Source organism: Micropterus salmoides, unplaced genomic scaffold (assembly GCF_014851395.1).
Source record: "Micropterus salmoides isolate LMB-PRFRI ecotype aquatic unplaced genomic scaffold, ASM1485139v1 Ms_hic_scaffold_4, whole genome shotgun sequence".
Classification (NCBI taxonomy): Eukaryota; Metazoa; Chordata; class Actinopteri; order Centrarchiformes; family Centrarchidae; genus Micropterus; species Micropterus salmoides.
In genome coordinates, this window is record NW_024043372.1 from 20,721,636 (window position 1) to 20,741,121 (window position 19,486).

Consider the following 19,486-nt stretch of genomic DNA (forward strand, 5'->3'; position numbering starts at 1 on the left):
GTAAAATCTTAATTTGAAAAGACCACTAGACAACTATAACTCTTAAATAAAGGTAGCGAAGTAAAAGTGCGATATTTCTCTGGAAGTATTGTATAAAGTGAAAATACTCATAAATACCTAAATATTGTACTTGAGTAAATGTAATAAGTTACTTTCCACCACTGAAATACGGACCCATAAAACAAAGCGTATAACAAGCTTTTAATCATATCAGATATGGTGTAGTCGTCTGTGTCCTCTGAAGATGCCGCCTCAGCGTTTCTGTTCCCCACAAAAGCTCCTTTGGGATTTTATATGGTTATTGCAGTGGTGCCATTGCTGTCATGCTCTTCATACCATTGAAGGACTTGTTGTTCCAGTGGGAACACTGTTGTCTTTGTCATTCTGGAAACACACAACTTCCATGAGGACACAAATTAACTTCGAGAGCACGTGGACGTTCTGGAGGTTTATTAAGCATGAGACATGATGTCAGAGCTATTGATTAAAGGTATATAGCAAGGGAAATGCACACAAAACAAAAATAATTTGATGTATTTTTAAAGCCCATTAAATACTTTATGACCACTGTCTTTAATTATAGAGCCATGAAATGTATTTATGGTTATCTTGTCGGTCTGGCAGCTGTGTGACAAATCCAAGTATGCCATTCATTTAGAACAGATGGTAAACAACATACAAAATCATTTTAAATGTAATTATTGACAAAGGCTGTGTGCTAAACGGCTACAAAAATGAAATGATGGGCTTGTTCACAGGCACATTGCACAAGGTGCTTGTAACACTGAAATGACAAAAAAGACAAAAAGCAACATTTATTATATAAATATAATCTAAATTTGCCAGTTAAGATTCAGCAACAGAAAAATTTAAAGATATATACACACACATTTAATATATATTTGTGTATAAGTAAAATTATTAAGCTTAAAGTATAGACAGTGTTGAGAAACGCAGTTATACAAATACAATAAAGAGTATTTTCTTTGTGGAAACTTTTTTTCTGAGGACCCAAGACCTGAAACAGAAAGTGCTAAAGTACTAAAAGTTTAGTTTCCCAGAGAGATTGGTTAAATACATCAAAGGGAAGATTCATGTTCCCGAAGGAAAATCCTTGACCTGCCTCTAAAGAAAGCCCGTACCAGCTGTACAGTATAGTATATACATAAAGGTACACAGTATGGACACATCAAAACACCCTCTGGGACTTCCTCTCCCAGTGAAATTTCTGAAAATGTGCCATTTCAAAAAGTATATTTTTTGCAACTATAGGAATATCATACTTTCAAGCTGTCATCTGTATTGTCCTCTAAATTAGTAATTTTCTCGTGAGGCTTGGTAGAAAGGTTAATGTCAAAAGAAAATTTAACATATATTTGCATAAATTCATACAATTTATAATAAAACAGATTGAAAGAACCAAAGATGGTTTGAGTCCCAGTTTTAAACCCGCATCTGTTCAGCAACATCCTGATGATTTTTTCTGTTGGGGCTCCTTGTGTAACACCATTGCTTCCTCTCTTGTGTCAGCTTTTTGACTCAACATTCTGGTAACAACACAACAACAACAAAACAATCAGTTGCAACATTACAGCACAGAGTATAGTACAGGACATGCTTTTGAAAAATCACACGGGTGGGCAACAAAAAAATACAAATAGTCTGTGACAGTAAAATGTGTTACCTGGCCATAGTTTCCAAAGACTGAATCACGTTTTCACCTGTGGCAGCGCTGCACTCCATGAATTCAAAGTTGTACTCCTGTGAAAAAACCAAAGGTAAAACTGCTGCTTTAGTGCCTTTTGATAATCACAAGCATTTACCTATATTCTAAAAGTGCTAGAGGACGTAATGCCACAAATACCTTAGCTAGAATTTCCCCCTGCTGAGTTTTAACCTGACGTTCTGCATGATCACTTTTATTCCCAAGAAGTAAAATGGTCACGTTTTCTGCAGCACCTTCCTGTAAAAAAAGACAATAGTTTGATTATTGTAGGTTAAATAGGTCCCATGTACTCAAAATCCTAGAAAATTCTTACCACAAGAATTTAATTACCATGTTTTATTTAGTTTGCGTTTGAACAAATAGGTGCATACTGAAAATGAAATCCTTCACAACGATCAATATTGGAATTGGAAGTAATGTTGATGCATATTTGACATTTTTACGTTTATATTCCTTCCTACTGTAGGTACACAGTTAAGTATATGTTTAGACATTTTTTACTTTAGACTATTCAGAGTAGGTTCTTGAAGAATAAATCAAATAAATCAATACATTTAAATCAAACTTAGATACTTTTGTGGTAGTACTTTTAAATTTGAATAACAACAGTATTTTTCTTTTTCTTTAAAAGTTAATTTATGACTGCTTTGTGTTAAGAAATTCAATTCTGATTCATATGAAATGTTTTGTATGGAAGCCCTGAGAGGCAAGTGAGAAAATAATCTGTCTATGTCCATTTTTTTGTGATACAGGTGGGAAAAAGTGTAGTAAGAGTAGTGGTGCACTTCAGCCTTTTGTGCCCGAAATGAGTATTACAACAACACAACGTTTTTTCACATTCTTAAGTCATACACCAGAGGTCACTAATTAGCAGGCCGCGGTCCGGATCCAGACCCAGCTGCCGTCCTCTCCAGACCAAGACCAATAGCCCATTTATTATTGAGAATTACTACCTTGTGACGGAGCGTTTCTATTTTAACCCGCGCAGCTTTTCTAGCATTTACTGTACTGGTTTAGCGGGCCAGGAAACTCACAGACCAATTGCATGTGGTCCAATCGTCTCATGTGATGCTACTCAGCCAATCTCTGCATTCCGATAAGCATTGCGAGTCGAGTTTTTAACCAAGAAATGTAGCCTACACATTCTTACATGTACATCCTTCCCACGGACTGTTCAAAACAAGAATATCTCAGATATCTCCAATCCTAGCTGGCAAGACAAGCTACAGCTCACGTTTCTTAATGAACAAGAGAAAGTAGGGAAGTGGTAGCTATATAAGAGGGAATGAAAGAGAGAGCTTTTTTTTTTTAAATGCAGCCCTTAGTTTACTTTAATTTAGAAGTTATTATTTATTATCCCTCCAGTTTGATGTGAAAACTGACAGTAGCCAAAATATTGTTGAAATATTATTTGATTTGACCGTCAGTTTTTGACTAAAAATATATGTTGATATATGTTATGGTACTGAATATTAACCCAAATTAGTCGTTATGATGTTCCGGACCTTTGCTTTTCTCTAACTGGATCTCTTTGAATTTTAATTGAATACCCCTGTTACACACAAAGGAGAGAATCACAAGATTTTTTTTCCTCACTTGCCTCTAGTTCCTGAAAATGCTCTCCACTACACACTAGCCACACATATAAACACATTGTAGCAAGTTTACAGTCTGTCTGGCCTTGAATCAAAACCTGTAGTTCAACATCTATAAAAAAAAAAAAGGCCAAAAAACTATTCTACAGCCACTGCAGCTTTAAGTTCACCATACCTGAATACAGCTTGCCCAGTAGCTGATGGCAGAAAAACTCTGAGAGGAACTGATGTCATACATCAAGAGAAATGCCTGGGCTTTATGGAAAATCTGTCTTGTGATGCTGTGAAACCTTTGAAGGATGATAAAGAATGTAATCAGAGACAGGCTGCCACGAGATTTCACATTTTTCTTTTATCCAGGAGAGGCTTAACTTTACACATTTAGCACCATTCAAAAGTGAACATCACTGTAAAACAGCCAGAAACATTCGGCAGTGACAAAATAGTTAGTTGAGTTTGCAGAGAATTCCCTCAAGCGTTTCTTCTAGAGATGCTTTCTGGACATCTTTCCTCCAAAGGATGATGATGTGAACGCAGTGACTCCACTATTGCTTCATAAATGAAGTCGAGTGACTCTTACTGTAATACAACACACATTATGTTTTTAATCCACAAAGTTAATGTCAGACCTGTCTTTTATTTGTGATGTCCTTTTGTTTGTGTTTCGGGGTTTTCAGTTACCACTGCCTGCGCTAACTCACATTTACAATATCTTTGACTGGGTATAATAGCAAGCACATAGAGGATGTTATTTATGTAAGCATCAAATCTTCTTATAGTAAGAATGGGATGTTAGGACCCTAAGTAATTTACATTGATTTAAAATTAGTTTGAATGAAAAAACTATGATGATTTGGGGTGCACATCTCAAGATGTATTTCAACCAAGCTAATCTAATACATCCACCAAAAAGCCAACTAATATGTGAGTGAACATGTGGGCATCTACACACTGCGTGCATGTTACGCCCACTGCTGCAGCTGGGACCAAATCTGTTGTTATAATTCCAGCATAAAAAACATTGCTGAGGTGTGCCAAACCAGTTCTGAAACAGGTTACAACCTGACTGACTTTCCAATACTTGAAAGAGTGTTTTGAACACATTGTCTGGCACATGTTCAGGGAGGCTTCTGTCTGCAGTAATTCATATTTACAATATCATTGACTGGCTACAATAGCAAGCGCAAAGAGGAAGTTATTTATGTAAGCATCGTCACATGTGCTCATCAGAAGTCTTGGCTGACTGCAGAAGTGTACACACTGCTGAAAAACTGGAATGCTGCCTTTTAGACCGGGTGACAAAGAAAGCCTTCAGGACAGCGAGACAACCTGTCCTTTGATCAATTCGCAGAAAATCCACTGCCACTTCCAGGAATACAAAGATGTGCAGACGTGCATGTGGCAACAACTCTAGTAATCAGGAAGTGCTTCAGGACGTGTGTGGCACATGAAGCAAGGTGCATTTTCTTTTTTCATGGCAGCTTCAAGATGAACCAGAAGCTACCTCAACAGAGCAAGGATGAGGGACCCCAAAACACCTAAATAGCTGGATTTTGTTTATAAACAATAACACCTCTACATAACATTGTCCTTTTATGTAGAAAAAGGACGGATGTGGACATGATAACATCATGGTCGGAAAGCATCATCTTCTCATGTCTATAGCTTTAGAGAGTCACTCATTTTCACAAATATGGGCTGAACTTTTTAAGATGAGAGCAGGGAAATGTCGAGTGGCTTTGACCCTGTCATAATACGTTGTCCATTGTATCTTTGATGTCCCTCTTTTTGTCATTCTTTCTTTTTTCTTTTATTTTTTTTTTACAATTCTCCTGCATGTAATATACTGCAAGGATATCACCTTACGGAAGTCAGTCTATCTGTGTGCCTGAAGAGGAACACACTTCTAAAATGGTTAAATAACTTTTCAAAAAGCTGGGACCACTCATATTTATTCTCTGTAATACAAAGTGCCTTCACCTAGAGTTCATATGTTTGATTACAACAGCGATAATTGTGTCTCAATAATGTAGTGTGAAAGGAAACAGGGAACTTACCTTTCTTGACCTGCTGTATCCCACAACTGTAGCACCACAGGTTTTCCATCCACTACCACTGTCCACATGCAGGAATCAAGTCCTACAAAATGTTTTTATGTTACATTATTCTGTATATTTACACACATTTATGGGAATAGGATAGGATAAAGGTCAGGTTCTTACCAACAGAGGCAGGCAAATCTAAAGAAAACTTTCCACTTTGAGCTCTTTTCATGAAGGAGGTTTTACCCACACTGCTGTCTCCAACCATCACCACATTGTAACTGTTTGATCTGAGATCTGCTCCCCCGGAATTACCTGCTAAAATAAAAAAACAAGAACGTTTTATTTCTCCATATTAAATTTCCCTCTCTCATTATCTGTCTACAATGAGCTACATTCTGCTGTGCCTGTGTTTACTCAAGTACTGTTTGTATAATGTTGTTTTTACCCAGAGAAAACGTATTTTGACTCTCTTGAGCAAGGTGGATTTCAGCATAAGGATGTTGAACTGCAGTCACTCGTTCAAGCGTCTTCTCACTGTGGAACAGACGACCAAGCATAGGTCAAACAGAATACTAAAAGTCAGTCACATTCGGGATCCGTAAGGTTCATGTTGTAAGTCATCAGTATACCATGCCAAATGTTTGCATTTCATTGAGAGATAAATCTGCTAAACTATACAGAATATAGCCACACATTTATATTTGAAGTTGAGAATTAAAAGAAAAACTACATAATAGGAAAAATATTTGAGTCAAGAATTTGTATCATTCACTTAAACCGTGAACTCAAATAAGATGTTTTGCACGTTTTACACCGAAAAATACAGGCATCTCATCTTTATCAACTGAAATGAATAATCAGATTGAATAAATATTTGAGTACTTATTGTGGTTTATCCCAAGAATGTTTATAAAAATACATATTACAAGTGATCAAGGTTGTTTTCTAGAAATTAGAAAATTAGACATGTCACAAAACACCGCTCACAGAAAACATGCAGCCAACACAGTTAAAAATACAATAATTCCAACACATACCGCCCTTTCATAAAAGCATACAAACACACATCCCGCTTAACATGCCTACAATCAAGCGCACAAAAGTATGACATTTGCTGATTGAGTGGTAAGATTGTCTGTCCTCCATTAGCTGCCTGTTTAAGTTTAACCGAGGAACAAATTACAGGTGCTGGTCATATAATTAGAATATCATCAAAAAGTTGATTTATTTCAGTAATTCCATTCAAAAAGTGAAACTTGGATTTTATATTCATTCATTACACACAGACTGATATATTTCAAATGTTTATTTCATTTAATTGTGATGATTAAAAGTGACAACTAATGAAAATCCCAAATTTAGTAACGATTGTGCATGCATCTCATCTTTTAAACTGCTTACACTGCGCATCAGAATAGCACACCATATCACGTCTGTCATTTCACTATCTCCCTTGCCTCCTTACTCAGGCAAGCAGTGAAAGCAGTAGACTGCTAATCAGCCTGTTGGGAAGCTGGATAACAAACCAACAATGTCACTAACATTGTGAAAAAACAAACCTGTTTATAGAGTTTCTACATTCTGTCTGTACTATACTCTGAGCATGAGGATTTGTGTAGATTGAGTCAGAGGCTTCTCTTGGATGAGTCACAGATGAATCTCAGTCCAACGGATAGTTTCATTTTGAACTGACATTAGAAGATTGATGGTGAGTCTTTGTTCTAAATGCTAACACATTAAATAGTCATTTCCAAGTTGGTTAAAAAAAAGTATATGACACATATGAATGAAGATTCCTCTGATGGTAACCTCACCAGGTAGATAAACACTACCTACTACTTGTGCTAAGCTGGACAAGGCTTGCAGGCGGCAGTGTTCCTGTTGAACCTCATCAGTGTTGGACTTACCTCACAGCCCTTGAGTGCTCTCCTGCCTTTGAGGTGCTGGGTGATGCTTTCTCGTAACTTTTAGAGACCTGCACGGACAAAAACATTTCATTCATGAGGTGACAGTGAGGATGATTCTTCTTCATCTTCAATCTGTTTTGTCTTTTGATTGCCAAATGATAATCTTTATTTGTTTTATATTAAGTCCACTTTTGCAGATCTAAGCTTTGTATTTTACAGGTTTCCCAGGAATAATCCTCTGGCATACAGGAAGTGAGGTGTTTATTTGAGGAGTATATACTGAGGAGCAATTTGTACAGTTTGTGCTCCACAACGAAGTAATGTTAAAAGCACTAAACTATAACATTTTATAGAAAGGAAAAGTAACAAGGCTTTTACATAAAAACCAGTGCATGAAAATAAGGCTATTTTTATTATTAAATAAATTTACATTGCAAGAAAACCACTTGTGCAAGGCCTTTTCTCTTCATGATCTTCTTTGCATGGTATGCTTTAAGGTAGCTTATTGCCACAAAAATACAAACCACCATTAAGATCAAAAAGTCAGATACATGTTTATGTTCTCCTTTTCACTGTGTGAAACTTGTAGTGTGGCCCGCATGTTCCTCATTTAGGTTCCTTGTGACACTTGAGTGTGCAAGAGGTTTTATGCAAATAGGAAGTACAGACCAACACATACTCACTGTGCAAAAGAACACGGCCAATAACAACCATCTACTTCAGGCTAAAGGCACAAAATTATAAATACAATAAAGCTGCATAATGTTTAGAAACTTAACTAACTGGTCATAACCAGTAATCTGAGTGAAATTCACTGCAAACAACTGTCTCTTCATCAGTTTAAGTATAATGTGAAAGAGTCATAATTGGGGATTCCTACAAGAAATTCTTTGATTGTAAAAAAGATAACAAATAACACAAAAAACTACTTTACTGCTTACCTCTGATATTTTGTCCAGGCCCAAAGATTCTTCTTCATTGGTCTTGACGGCACTTTCATCTGTGATACTTCCGGCATCTCTCCCATATGTATCTGTGGTTCTGTCCCCTCCTGCAGCTTGGTTTTCATTGTTTTGGTATCCACGTGACTTCCGGTGCGATCCCATTTTTCTTTTCCTCCTACCAGATTCTGTTTCTGACATCACATCATGTTTGGGAGAAGTGGATGGTATTGCAGGGACATACCTGGGGTGTAGCTGATGCTCTGTTTCTCCAGGTTGGCCATGAGAAACAGGATTTTCTTCAAATGTTTGGTGAGCCGGAGGTTTGAAGTGAGACTCACCAGTGTGGCTGTACGCCACTGTTTCAAATACTTTTTCTTTCCTTTGTTCAGAGTCACTGTCTTTGTATTCTAGTTGAAGTTGTAGCTCTTCTTCTTTGATACCTGAGAAACTTTCATTCTTTATATCTCCAACATTTGTTGCAGTCTCTCTTGCCTCATCATCCACCTTCTGGTTCTGAAGCAAATCTTTCCCTTTGGTTTGTGATCCAAGATTCTTGCGGGTGGACCCCATCTTTCTTCTCCTGTTGGTTGAATTTAAATTGGGACTTGCATTCTTCATCTCAGGATTTTTATCATGAACTACTACATTCACGTTGCTTGGCTCTTGTAAACCCTGGCAAATTTTATGCTCTTCTCCAGCTCCTCCTCTGATTACAGATTTCACCATTTCCAAATCTACCGCAGTCACAACTGGTGCTCCTGCAGATGTCAAAGCTTGGTTCTGGATTACATTCACACACTCTGGCCTTTCCTCATCATTTTGTGTACTCAGATCACTGTCCCTTACATCAGCTGCCTGAACAAAGTTAACAGGACAAGCATCTTCTTCATTGTGGGTGAAAGATTGCTCAGGAAGCAGATCCTTTAAATCATCTGTGTCTACTATACTGCTCTGTATACTCTGCAGATCAGAGGCACTGCTTTGTAGCTTTTGCCCTTTGTCGTGAACAGTGCTGGCTTCCAGTTCTTCTTTACACACGGGACTCAATGATGGGTTTGCATTTTCATTCTGTGATACCTCTGTAGTTACATTCATTGGTAACTCATCCACTTCTTCCATCTTGTCAAGACTTCTCATGTCAGCTTCTATGTTTAAGTTGCTTTCTTTTGTTTCACCTTTGTTGTCCATTCCTGCCCGTGGTTTTCTATTGAGTTGAGACCCGCGAGTAGAGCCCATCTTTCTCCTCTTCTCTTTGGATCTTCCTTGCAAATTTACACCATTTTCTAAATTGTTTATTTTTTGTATCCCTTGTTGGTTGTCACTTGCATCTACTGCTGTAGAAATTCCACTTTCCTCTGACATATCCCCAGCTGGCTCTGCTTTTCTGAAGTTTTCCTTGTCAAATGGAGCCCAAGTGACAGTTCTGTTGTTTGCGGCACGTGTGATCTCCAGTGAAGCAGTCATTTCTTGGGCTTCATGGTCTTTTTTTCTAGGATGTTCAATTGTTTCTGCAACGTCATCCTGTCCAGAAACTTGTATATCTACAAAACTCTCCACTTCTGTACTATAGTCTCTTATTGTGACATCTTGCACAGTTTCTATTGCATCATTTGTCTGTTGCATATTCACTTCTTGTCCCAGTGAGTCTTTGTCACAAGTTAAAGCTTCTGTGTTGTGGACCTGAAAGGCTTCATCTTGCTCAAGAACATCCGACATGACTGACCTGGCAGTGACGTTGTCATCATGATATGAGATATTCTGTATGTTTGAATCATCTTTCCATTGTATCGAGTCCATTTTAACTGTGTCATTTCCTGTAAGTTGACTTAAATTCTTAGGCTCTTTTATTATTGTTGTCACGGTTGTACTGTTGTCCATAACGTTCTGTGACAAAATTAAGTCCTCTTCTGGCGTTGTGTCTTCGTCATTAACAGCTGATCTAATTTTTCTTGTTTTCTTAGCATGTTTGAGGTCTAGGTCACTTAGCTCTTTTAATTCTTTCTGCCTCATTGCCATTCCTAGTGACAATTTGGAATTTGCAAGGTCATCATCATCCCTCGTATTTTCTGCAAATTCTTCTTTAGGTTCTTGGTGTATTCCTTTATTTCTTCGGCTTGATCCCAATTTTCTTCTGATTGCTGTGGGCTTGAAGCCTGTGTGAGTTTGCTCTTTGATACCCTGAGAATTGTCCAGAGGTTGGGAGTCCAAATGAGCATTCATTTTTGATTGCTGTGTTTGTAAAGAAGATTCACTCTCCTTAACCAAAGAATAATCCATGTGAGGCTTTTCTTGCATTTCTGTTGGCTTAACCTCCTCTTCATGCACTTCATTTACAGCATCCTCTGAATGCTGAGCTCCTCTGACTTTAGAAAAGTTTACATGATCTTTTTGTTCCTCATCTGTTGACAACTCCTCCTTTAATGATGAAAAATCTGCTTTCTCAATACTGCATTTTGGCTCTGTGTGCTCTCTGGGGCTGCTTTTTTCTGTGGCTATCTCCGCTGTGATAGAATACTCTATACCGTCTGACTTTAAATGTGACTCACTCACCAAATAGTTGTCCTGCCTGAACAATTCAGTGTCCACGTCTCCTTCCTTGTTTTCTTCTTCTGTAACAGAACACACATTGGGAAGTTCTTCTTCTGGCATCTCTGTGGAGCTTGTTTGGTTGATTAGCTGTTGATCTACTGTTGAACTTGAATGTAAACTTGAACTAGTATGCTGGGAGACGCCAACAAATGTGCCAACAAGTGCATTTTCTTTGACTTGATCACTGTCTTCTTTAGTTTGATGAGTGTCAAATGTCCCCATTCCTTCCAGCATGGTTTTCATTGATGTTTCCTGCACTGTTGTCTCTATTGTTGCTGACATTTGAGTTGTTTCATTATCTCTGGGTTTTTCAACAACTGCCTCTGTAAGTCTGTGGTATGATTCAGCAAGAGAGTCCTTGGTATGTGTTTTCCTTTATGTTTACGACTAGACCCCAGTTTCCTTCTGTTCCCAATGGGGCTGAAGTCAGGGTCGGTTTGCTGAGGTTTGGAGTCCAAAGGAGCATTTGTTCCTGATTGCAGAGTTTGTAAAGAAGATTCACTCTCTTCCATTTTAGTGAAGACTCCTTCCTTCTCTTGGTGACCTGTTTGTTCAGCACTGGGTTTTATATCATCCTCTACTCGGCCTTCGTCCTCACACACCTGACCAAGTGCAGTGTCTACCCTTTCTGTGATGCTGATCTGTGTTGTCTTGGTGTCATGTACATGATAATCCTCATTTCTTGGTCTAAAGCCTCAAAGTTGTTTTCTGTTTCAGGATGGTCATCATGTTTGTCATCAAGATTTGAAATTTCCTGTTTGCTAACAGAATCGTCAGTACTTTTCACAGTCAACTCAGATTGGTTTGTGTCCTTGACTTCAGTTTGGTCTATCGGGTTTCCAGAAATTATTTCAGAATTTTCTGTGGCATCAGGTATCAAACTTTCCGAGGAGTAATCAATGTCTTGCATTTCTGTTGGTTCAACCTCCTGTTCAGACACTTTGTTTACAGTGTCATCTAACTGATGAGCACCTCTGACTCCAGATATGAAAATCTCTTCTTGTTTCGCATCTGTAGGCAAGTCCTGTTTTGGTGATGAAAAATCTGCTTGCTCAACATTGTATTTTGGTTCTGTGTTCTCTCTGGGGCTGTTTTTTTCTGTGGCTATCCCCGTTGTGACAGAATACTCTATATCTTCTGATTTAAATTGTGACTCGCTCACTAAATAGTTGTCCATTAAATATCCACCCTGCCTGAACAATTCAGTGTCCACGTCTCTTTCCTTGTTTTCTTCTTCTGTTACAGAACACACATTGGGAAGTTCTTCTTCTGGCATCTCTGTGGAGCTTGTTTGGTTGATTAGCTGTTGATCTACTGTTGAACTTGAATGTAAACTTGAACTAGTATGCTGGGAGACGCCAACAAATGTGCCAACAAGTGCATTTTCTTTGACTTGATCACTGTCTTCTTTAGTTTGATGAGTGTCAAATGTCCCCATTCCTTCCAGCATGGTTTTCATTGATGTTTCCTGCACTGTTGTCTCTATTGTTGCTGACATTTGAGTTGTTTCATTATCTCTGGGTTTTTCAACAACTGCCTCTGTAAGTCTGTGGTATGATTCAGCAAGAGAGTCCTTGGTATGTTGTTTTCCTTTATGTTTACGACTAGACCCCAGTTTCCTTCTGTTCCCAATGGGGCTGAAGTCAGGGTCGGTTTGCTGAGGTTTGGAGTCCAAAGGAGCATTTGTTCCTGATTGCAGAGTTTGTAAAGAAGATTCACTCTCTTCCATTTTAGTGAAGACTCCTTCCTTCTCTTGGTGACCTGTTTGTTCAGCACTGGGTTTTATATCCTCCTCTACTCGGCCTTCGTCCTCACACACCTGACCAAGTGCAGTGTCTACCCTTTCTGTGATGCTGATCTGTGTTGTCTTGGTGTCATGTACATGATAATCCTCATTTCTTTGGTCTAAAGCCTCAAAGTTGTTTTCTGTTTCAGGATGGTCATCATGTTTGTCATCAAGATTTGAAATTTCCTGTTTGCTAACAAAATCGTCAGTACTTTTCACAGTCAACTCAGATTGGTTTGTGTCGTTGACTTCAGTTTGGTCTATCGGGTTTCCAGAAATTATTTCAGAATTTTCTGTGGCATCAGGTATCAAACTTTCCGAGGAGTAATCAATGTCTTGCATTTCTGTTGGTTCAACCTCCTGTTCAGCACTTTGTTTACAGTGTCATCTAACTGATGAGCACCTCTGACTCCAGATATGAAAATCTCTTCTTGTTTCGCATCTATAGGCAAGTCCTGTTTTGGTGGTGAAAAATCTGCTTGCTCAACACTGTATTTTGGTTCTGTGTTCTCTCTGGGGCTGTTTTTTTCTGTGGCTATCCCGCTGTGATAGAATATTTATACCTTTTGACTTTAAATGTGAGTCGCTCACCAAAAAGTTGTCCATTAAATATCCACCCTGCCTGAACAATTCAGTGTCCACGTCTCCTTCCTTGTTTTCTTCTTCTGTACAGAACACACATTGGGAAGTTCTTCTTCTGGCATCTCTGTGGAGCTTGTTTGGTTGATTAGCTGTTGATCTACTGTTGAACTTGAATGTAAACTTGAACTAGTATGCTGGGAGACGCCAACAAATGTGCCAACAAGTGCATTTTCTTTGACTTGATCACTGTCTTCTTTAGTTTGATGAGTGTCAAATGTCCCCATTCCTTCCAGCATGGTTTTCATTGATGTTTCCTGCACTGTTGTCTCTATTGTTGCTGACATTTGAGTTGTTTCAAAGGGTTCATTATCTCTGGGTTTTTCAACAACTGCCTCTGTAAGTCTGTGGTATGATTCAGCAAGAGAGTCCTTGGTATGTTGTTTTCCTTTATGTTTACGACTAGACCCCAGTTTCCTTCTGTTCCCAATGGGGCTGAAGTCAGGGTCGGTTTGCTGAGGTTTGGAGTCCAAAGGAGCATTTGTTCCTGATTGCAGAGTTTGTAAAGAAGATTCACTCTCTTCCATTTTAGTGAAGACTCCTTCCTTCTCTTGGTGACCTGTTTGTTCAGCACTGGGTTTTATATCCTCCTCTACTCGGCCTTCGTCCTCACACACCTGACCAAGTGCAGTGTCTACCCTTTCTGTGATGCTGATCTGTGTTGTCTTGGTGTCATGTACATGATAATCCTCATTTCTGTGGTCTAAAGCCTCAAAATTGTTTTCTGTTTCAGGATGGTCATCATGTTTGTCACCAAGATTTGAAATTTCCTGTTTGCTAACAGAATCGTCAGTACTTTTCACAGTCAACTCAGATTGGTTTGTGTCGTTGACTTCAGTTTGGTCTATCGGGTTTCCAGAAATTATTTCAGAATTTTCTGTGGCATCAGGTATCAAACTTTCCGAGGAGTAATCAATGTCTTGCATTTCTGTTGGTTCAACCTCCTGTTCAGACACTTTGTTTACAGTGTCATCTAACTGATGAGCACCTCTGACTCCAGATATGAAAATCTCTTCTTGTTTCGCATCTGTAGGCAAGTCCTGTTTTGGTGGTGAAAAATCTGCTTGCTCAACATTGTATTTTGGTTCTGTGTTCTCTCTGGGGCTGTTTTTTTCTGTGGTTATCTCCGCTGTGATAGAATATTTTATACCTTTTGACTTTAAATGTGAGTCGCTCACCAAAAAGTTGTCCATTAAATATCCACCCTGCCTGAACAATTCAGTGTCCACGTCTCCTTCCTTGTTTTCTTCTTCTGTTACAGAACACACATTGGGAAGTTCTTCTTCTGGCATCTCTGTGGAGCTTGTTTGGTTGATTAGCTGTTGATCTACTGTTGAACTTGAATGTAAACTTGAACTAGTATGCTGGAGACACCAACAAATGTGCCAACAAGTGCATTTTCTTTGACTTGATCACTGTCTTCTTTAGTTTGATGAGTGTCAAATGTCCCCATTCCTTCCAGCATGGTTTTCATTGATGTTTCCTGCACTGTTGTCTCTATTGTTGCTGACATTTGAGTTGTTTCAAAGGGTTCATTATCTCTGGGTTTTTCAACAACTGCCTCTGTAAGTCTGTGGTATGATTCAGCAAGAGAGTCCTTGGTATGTTGTTTTCCTTTATGTTTACGACTAGACCCCAGTTTCCTTCTGTTCCCAATGGGGCTGAAGTCAGGGTCGGTTTGCTGAGGTTTGGAGTCCAAAGGAGCATTTGTTCCTGATTGCAGAGTTTGTAAAGAAGATTCACTCTCTTCCATTTTAGTGAAGACTCCTTCCTTCTCTTGGTGACCTGTTTGTTCAGCACTGGGTTTTATATCCTCCTCTACTCGGCCTTCGTCCTCACACACCTGACCAAGTGCAGTGTCTACCCTTTCTGTGATGCTGATCTGTGTTGTCTTGGTGTCATGTACATGATAATCCTCATTTCTGTGGTCTAAAGCCTCAAAGTTGTTTTCTGTTTCAGGATGGTCATCATGTTTGTCACCAAGATTTGAAATTTCCTGTTTGCTAACAGAATCGTCAGTACTTTTCACAGTCAACTCAGATTGGTTTGTGTCGTTGACTTCAGTTTGGTCTATCGGGTTTCCAGAAATTATTTCAGAATTTTCTGTGGCATCAGGTATCAAACTTTCCGAGGAGTAATCAATGTCTTGCATTTCTGTTGGTTCAACCTCCTGTTCAGACACTTTGTTTACAGTGTCATCTAACTGATGAGCACCTCTGACTCCAGATATGAAAATCTCTTCTTGTTTCGCATCTATAGGCAAGTCCTGTTTTGGTGGTGAAAAATCTGCTTGCTCAACACTGTATTTTGGTTCTGTGTTCTCTCTGGGGCTGTTTTTTTCTGTGGTTATCTCCGCTGTGATAGAATATTTTATACCTTTTGACTTTAAATGTGAGTCGCTCACTAAAAGTTGTCCATTAAATATCCACCCTGCCTGAACAATTCAGTGTCCACGTCTCCTTCCTTGTTTTCTTCTTCTGTACAGAACACACATTGGGAAGTTCTTCTTCTGGCATCTCTGTGGAGCTTGTTTGGTTGATTAGCTGTTGATCTACTGTTGAACTTGAATGTAAACTTGAACTAGTATGCTGGGAGACGCCAACAAATGTGCCAACAAGTGCATTTTCTTTGACTTGATCACTGTCTTCTTTAGTTTGATGAGTGTCAAATGTCCCCATTCCTTCCAGCATGGTTTTCATTGATGTTTCCTGCACTGTTGTCTCTATTGTTGCTGACATTTGAGTTGTTTCAAAGGGTTCATTATCTCTGGGTTTTTCAACAACTGCCTCTGTAAGTCTGTGGTATGATTCAGCAAGAGAGTCCTTGGTATGTTGTTTTCCTTTATGTTTACGACTAGACCCCAGTTTCCTTCTGTTCCCAATGGGGCTGAAGTCAGGGTCGGTTTGCTGAGGTTTGGAGTCCAAAGGAGCATTTGTTCCTGATTGCAGAGTTTGTAAAGAAGATTCACTCTCTTCCATTTTAGTGAAGACTCCTTCCTTCTCTTGGTGACCTGTTTGTTCAGCACTGGGTTTTATATCCTCCTCTACTCGGCCTTCGTCCTCACACACCTGACCAAGTGCAGTGTCTACCCTTTCTGTGATGCTGATCTGTGGTGTCTTGGTGTCATGTACATGATAATCCTCATTTCTGTGATCTAAAGCCTCAAAGTTGTTTTCTGTTTCAGGATGGTCATCATGTTTGTCATCAAGATTTGAAATTTCCTGTTTGCTAACAGAATCGTCAGTACTTTTCACAGTCAACTCAGATTGGTTTGTGTCCTTGACTTCAGTTTGGTCTATCGGGTTTCCAGAAATTATTTCAGAATTTTCTGTGGCATCAGGTATCAAACTTTCCGAGGAGTAATCAATGTCTTGCATTTCTGTTGGTTCAACCTCCTGTTCAGGCACTTTGTTTATAGTGTCATTTAACTGATGAGCACCTCTGACTTCAGATATTAAAATCTCTTCTTGTTTCGCATCTGTAGGCAAGTCCTGTTTTGGTGGTGAAAAATCTGCTTGCTCAACACTGTCAGATTGATAAGTGTCAAATACGTTGATTCCTCCATCATGTTTATTGTTAGGATTTGAAATTTCCTGCTTGGTAGCAGAGTCATCAGTACTTTTCACCGTCAACTCAGAATGGTATGTGTCGTGGACTTCAGGTTCGTCTATCAGGTTTATAGAAATTATTTCAGAATTTTCTGTGGCATCATGGATCACACTTTCAGAGAAGTAATAATTGTCTAGCATTTCTGTTGGCTTATTCTCCTTTGCATGCACTTTATTTACAGCACCATCTGACTGATGAGCATCTCTGACTTCAGATAAGTTGAAAATCTGCTTTTGCTTCTCATCTGTAGGCAACTCCTCTTCTTGTTCAATACTACATTCAAGTTCAGTATATTCTCTGGGGCTGCTTTTATCGGTGGTTACCTCTGGTGTGATAGAAAACTGTTTAACTGATGCTTCTATATGTGACTCACTCACCACATAGTAGCCCTGTAAATTTCCATCACGTTTTAACAATTCTGTGTTGTCATTTCTTTTCTTCCTTTCTTTTTCTGTTACAGAATCATTGGAAAGTTCTTTCTCTGGCATCTCTCTAGAATTTGTTTGGTACTGTTGATCTACAGTGGGATATGAAGGTACACTTATACTACCAAGATGTGCATTGTCTTTGACTTCCTCACTCTGAGGAGTGTCGGTGTATTTGTCCATTCCTCCCTGCGTGGTTTCCTCAAATTTACAAGAATCTGACACCACTTTACAGTCTTTCTCATTTTCATATTGGTCCGTTTGCAGATTTTCACTTTTAGGAATTAAACTTTCCAGGTCAGCCTTTGGACAGTTTGTTATAGTTGAGCTCTGAACCTCAGGTATAGTGGCCGAGTACAATGTGCTGCAATGTGTCGCAGACATATCATGCTCTCTCCCATGACATAATTCTTCCTTCCTCTCAGGTTGTATTGCCAGTGACATTTGGGTTGTTTCGGGGGTTTCACTACCCCTAATCTTTTCCTCAACTTCCTCTCTAGCTTCATAGTATGATTCAGTCGCCAATTCCTTGACATGCTGTCCTCCTCTATTTTTTCGGCTAGACCCCAGCTTTCTTCTGTGCCCTGTGTGTTCTGGTGAAGGTGGACGATGGGTTTCAGGTGAAGAATTTTGAGGATTAGTCACTAGATTTAATGATCCAGTATGTTCTTCTGGTATGTGACTTTTTGCTACAGAGGTACTGTCAGCTATGTGGATCTCGTCAGCGTCAGAAGTTTTATTTTGGTTTGCTGCCGAGCGGCGTGAACCAATTCTTTTTTCTTAGAAGTTTGAGCAGACATGACTTCTAATCTTGTCTCCTAAAGCATGAGACATTCAGTCATGCAATGTGTCAGCAAATCAAGTTTAAATCCCTCAGAATCAGATAACATTAACTGTATCTCTAGAAAATATATACAACTATAAACATGTACTAGTAATTTCTGTCTCTATTTAGCTTCTGTTAGCTAAAGGGAAACATTCAAAACAATAATCTTTCTCAAACCCCCCCCCCCCAAAATATTATGCATACTGATTTTTTTATTACTGCAACTGGCATACTACTTAGTCACTCTAAAGTAAAACCTGTTTGTCAGTTCCTTTAAAAAAAAAAAAAAAAAAAAAAAGATAAACTGCACCAATTTCATAAATTATTTTAGGCCTTCTACATACGCCACATGTACTTACCACCAAATCTGGCACCTCTGTCGTCTCACAACATGAGCGGCTTGTCAATGTCAAGTCATCAGCATATGCTGAACAGTAACATGCATTTCCTCACAGAGGAGTTGTTCCGTTTCTGCAACCATGACTGAGAGCTTCCTGTGTAGGTTACACATGCAGCCTTTATCACCCAACAGCGACAACACACAGTAGGCTACTTCCTGAATTATATCAAGCTTAATTTTCCATATGTAGATGTTCTTATTTACAAAATGTCATTTGAACACTGCACATGGTAAGTTTTTACATAATATTATTGGTTTATGTAACTTAAAAAAAAAAGAAAAAAAAAAAGGCAATGAGGACATATCACCTTAAGAAAAACATTTATTGAACAAGTTGTTTAACTGCATCAGCACAAATTGCCAGAGCTCAGAGAATCAAGCAAAGTTGAATAGAGTAAATGCCTTCTTTTGCAAAACTGACATAGGTAAAACACAGAATTACAGATGATGTTTTAGGCTTCAATGATACTGTGAATGACCAGTATTTGCAACATTTGTTGTCAGTCTGCTTTCTGTCACTGGTGTAATATAATTTGTGATGCAGCTCAGGGTACACATTGCCAGTAATTTAAGAGTCAACCATGAATAAAAAGCAAATAAAAACATATGAACTTTAATTCAATGGTTTACAAAAAACAAACAAAAAAAAAAACCCACACAGGATGGTAATGTAAAACTAAATCCAGTATTCCATTTCAAAACATGCAGGGTAAGACAGCAGAATTCAATGTATGCTCCATAGAGTAAGTTCAAAGGCAAAAAATGTTTTTCTGTAAAAATGGGTAAATCTAGCCATCAGAACAGACAAAAGGCGAAAAACACTTCAGTACTTTGTTGTTAATCAACAGACTGCTATTACACATATGTAATTTGGCCAACCGGACACTGCCTTGAGCTGGCAAACAAAATCTAAAAAGAACATGACTATAAAAATTTGTATTTTCACAACCATAGCAGGATCCGGAAGATTACCATCGTCTTCATTTCCTCTCGGT

At 38.7% G+C, this 19,486-nt stretch overlaps 1 protein-coding gene across 2 annotated transcripts; it reads right to left on the reverse strand.

Annotated features, from left to right (window-relative positions):
* Window positions 1-435: 435 nt before the first annotated feature.
* LOC119886895 lies at window positions 436-11,910 on the reverse strand. 2 transcript variants are annotated; one of them, XM_038697870.1, is made up of 9 exons: window positions 8,215-11,910; window positions 7,274-7,341; window positions 5,812-5,900; window positions 5,544-5,678; window positions 5,379-5,460; window positions 3,497-3,611; window positions 1,865-1,963; window positions 1,685-1,761; window positions 436-1,547 (listed from the first exon to the last, which is right to left on the reverse strand). In XM_038697870.1, exons 1-9 carry the CDS (start codon window positions 11,086-11,088, stop codon window positions 1,460-1,462), a joined length of 3,627 nt encoding a protein of 1,208 aa, XP_038553798.1. In that variant the 5' UTR covers window positions 11,089-11,910; the 3' UTR covers window positions 436-1,459. The 2 variants fall into 2 exon arrangements, with proteins under 2 accessions (XP_038553798.1, XP_038553797.1); XM_038697869.1 differs by having other exon boundaries at window positions 5,544-5,681.
* Window positions 11,911-19,486: the final 7,576 nt, after the last annotated feature.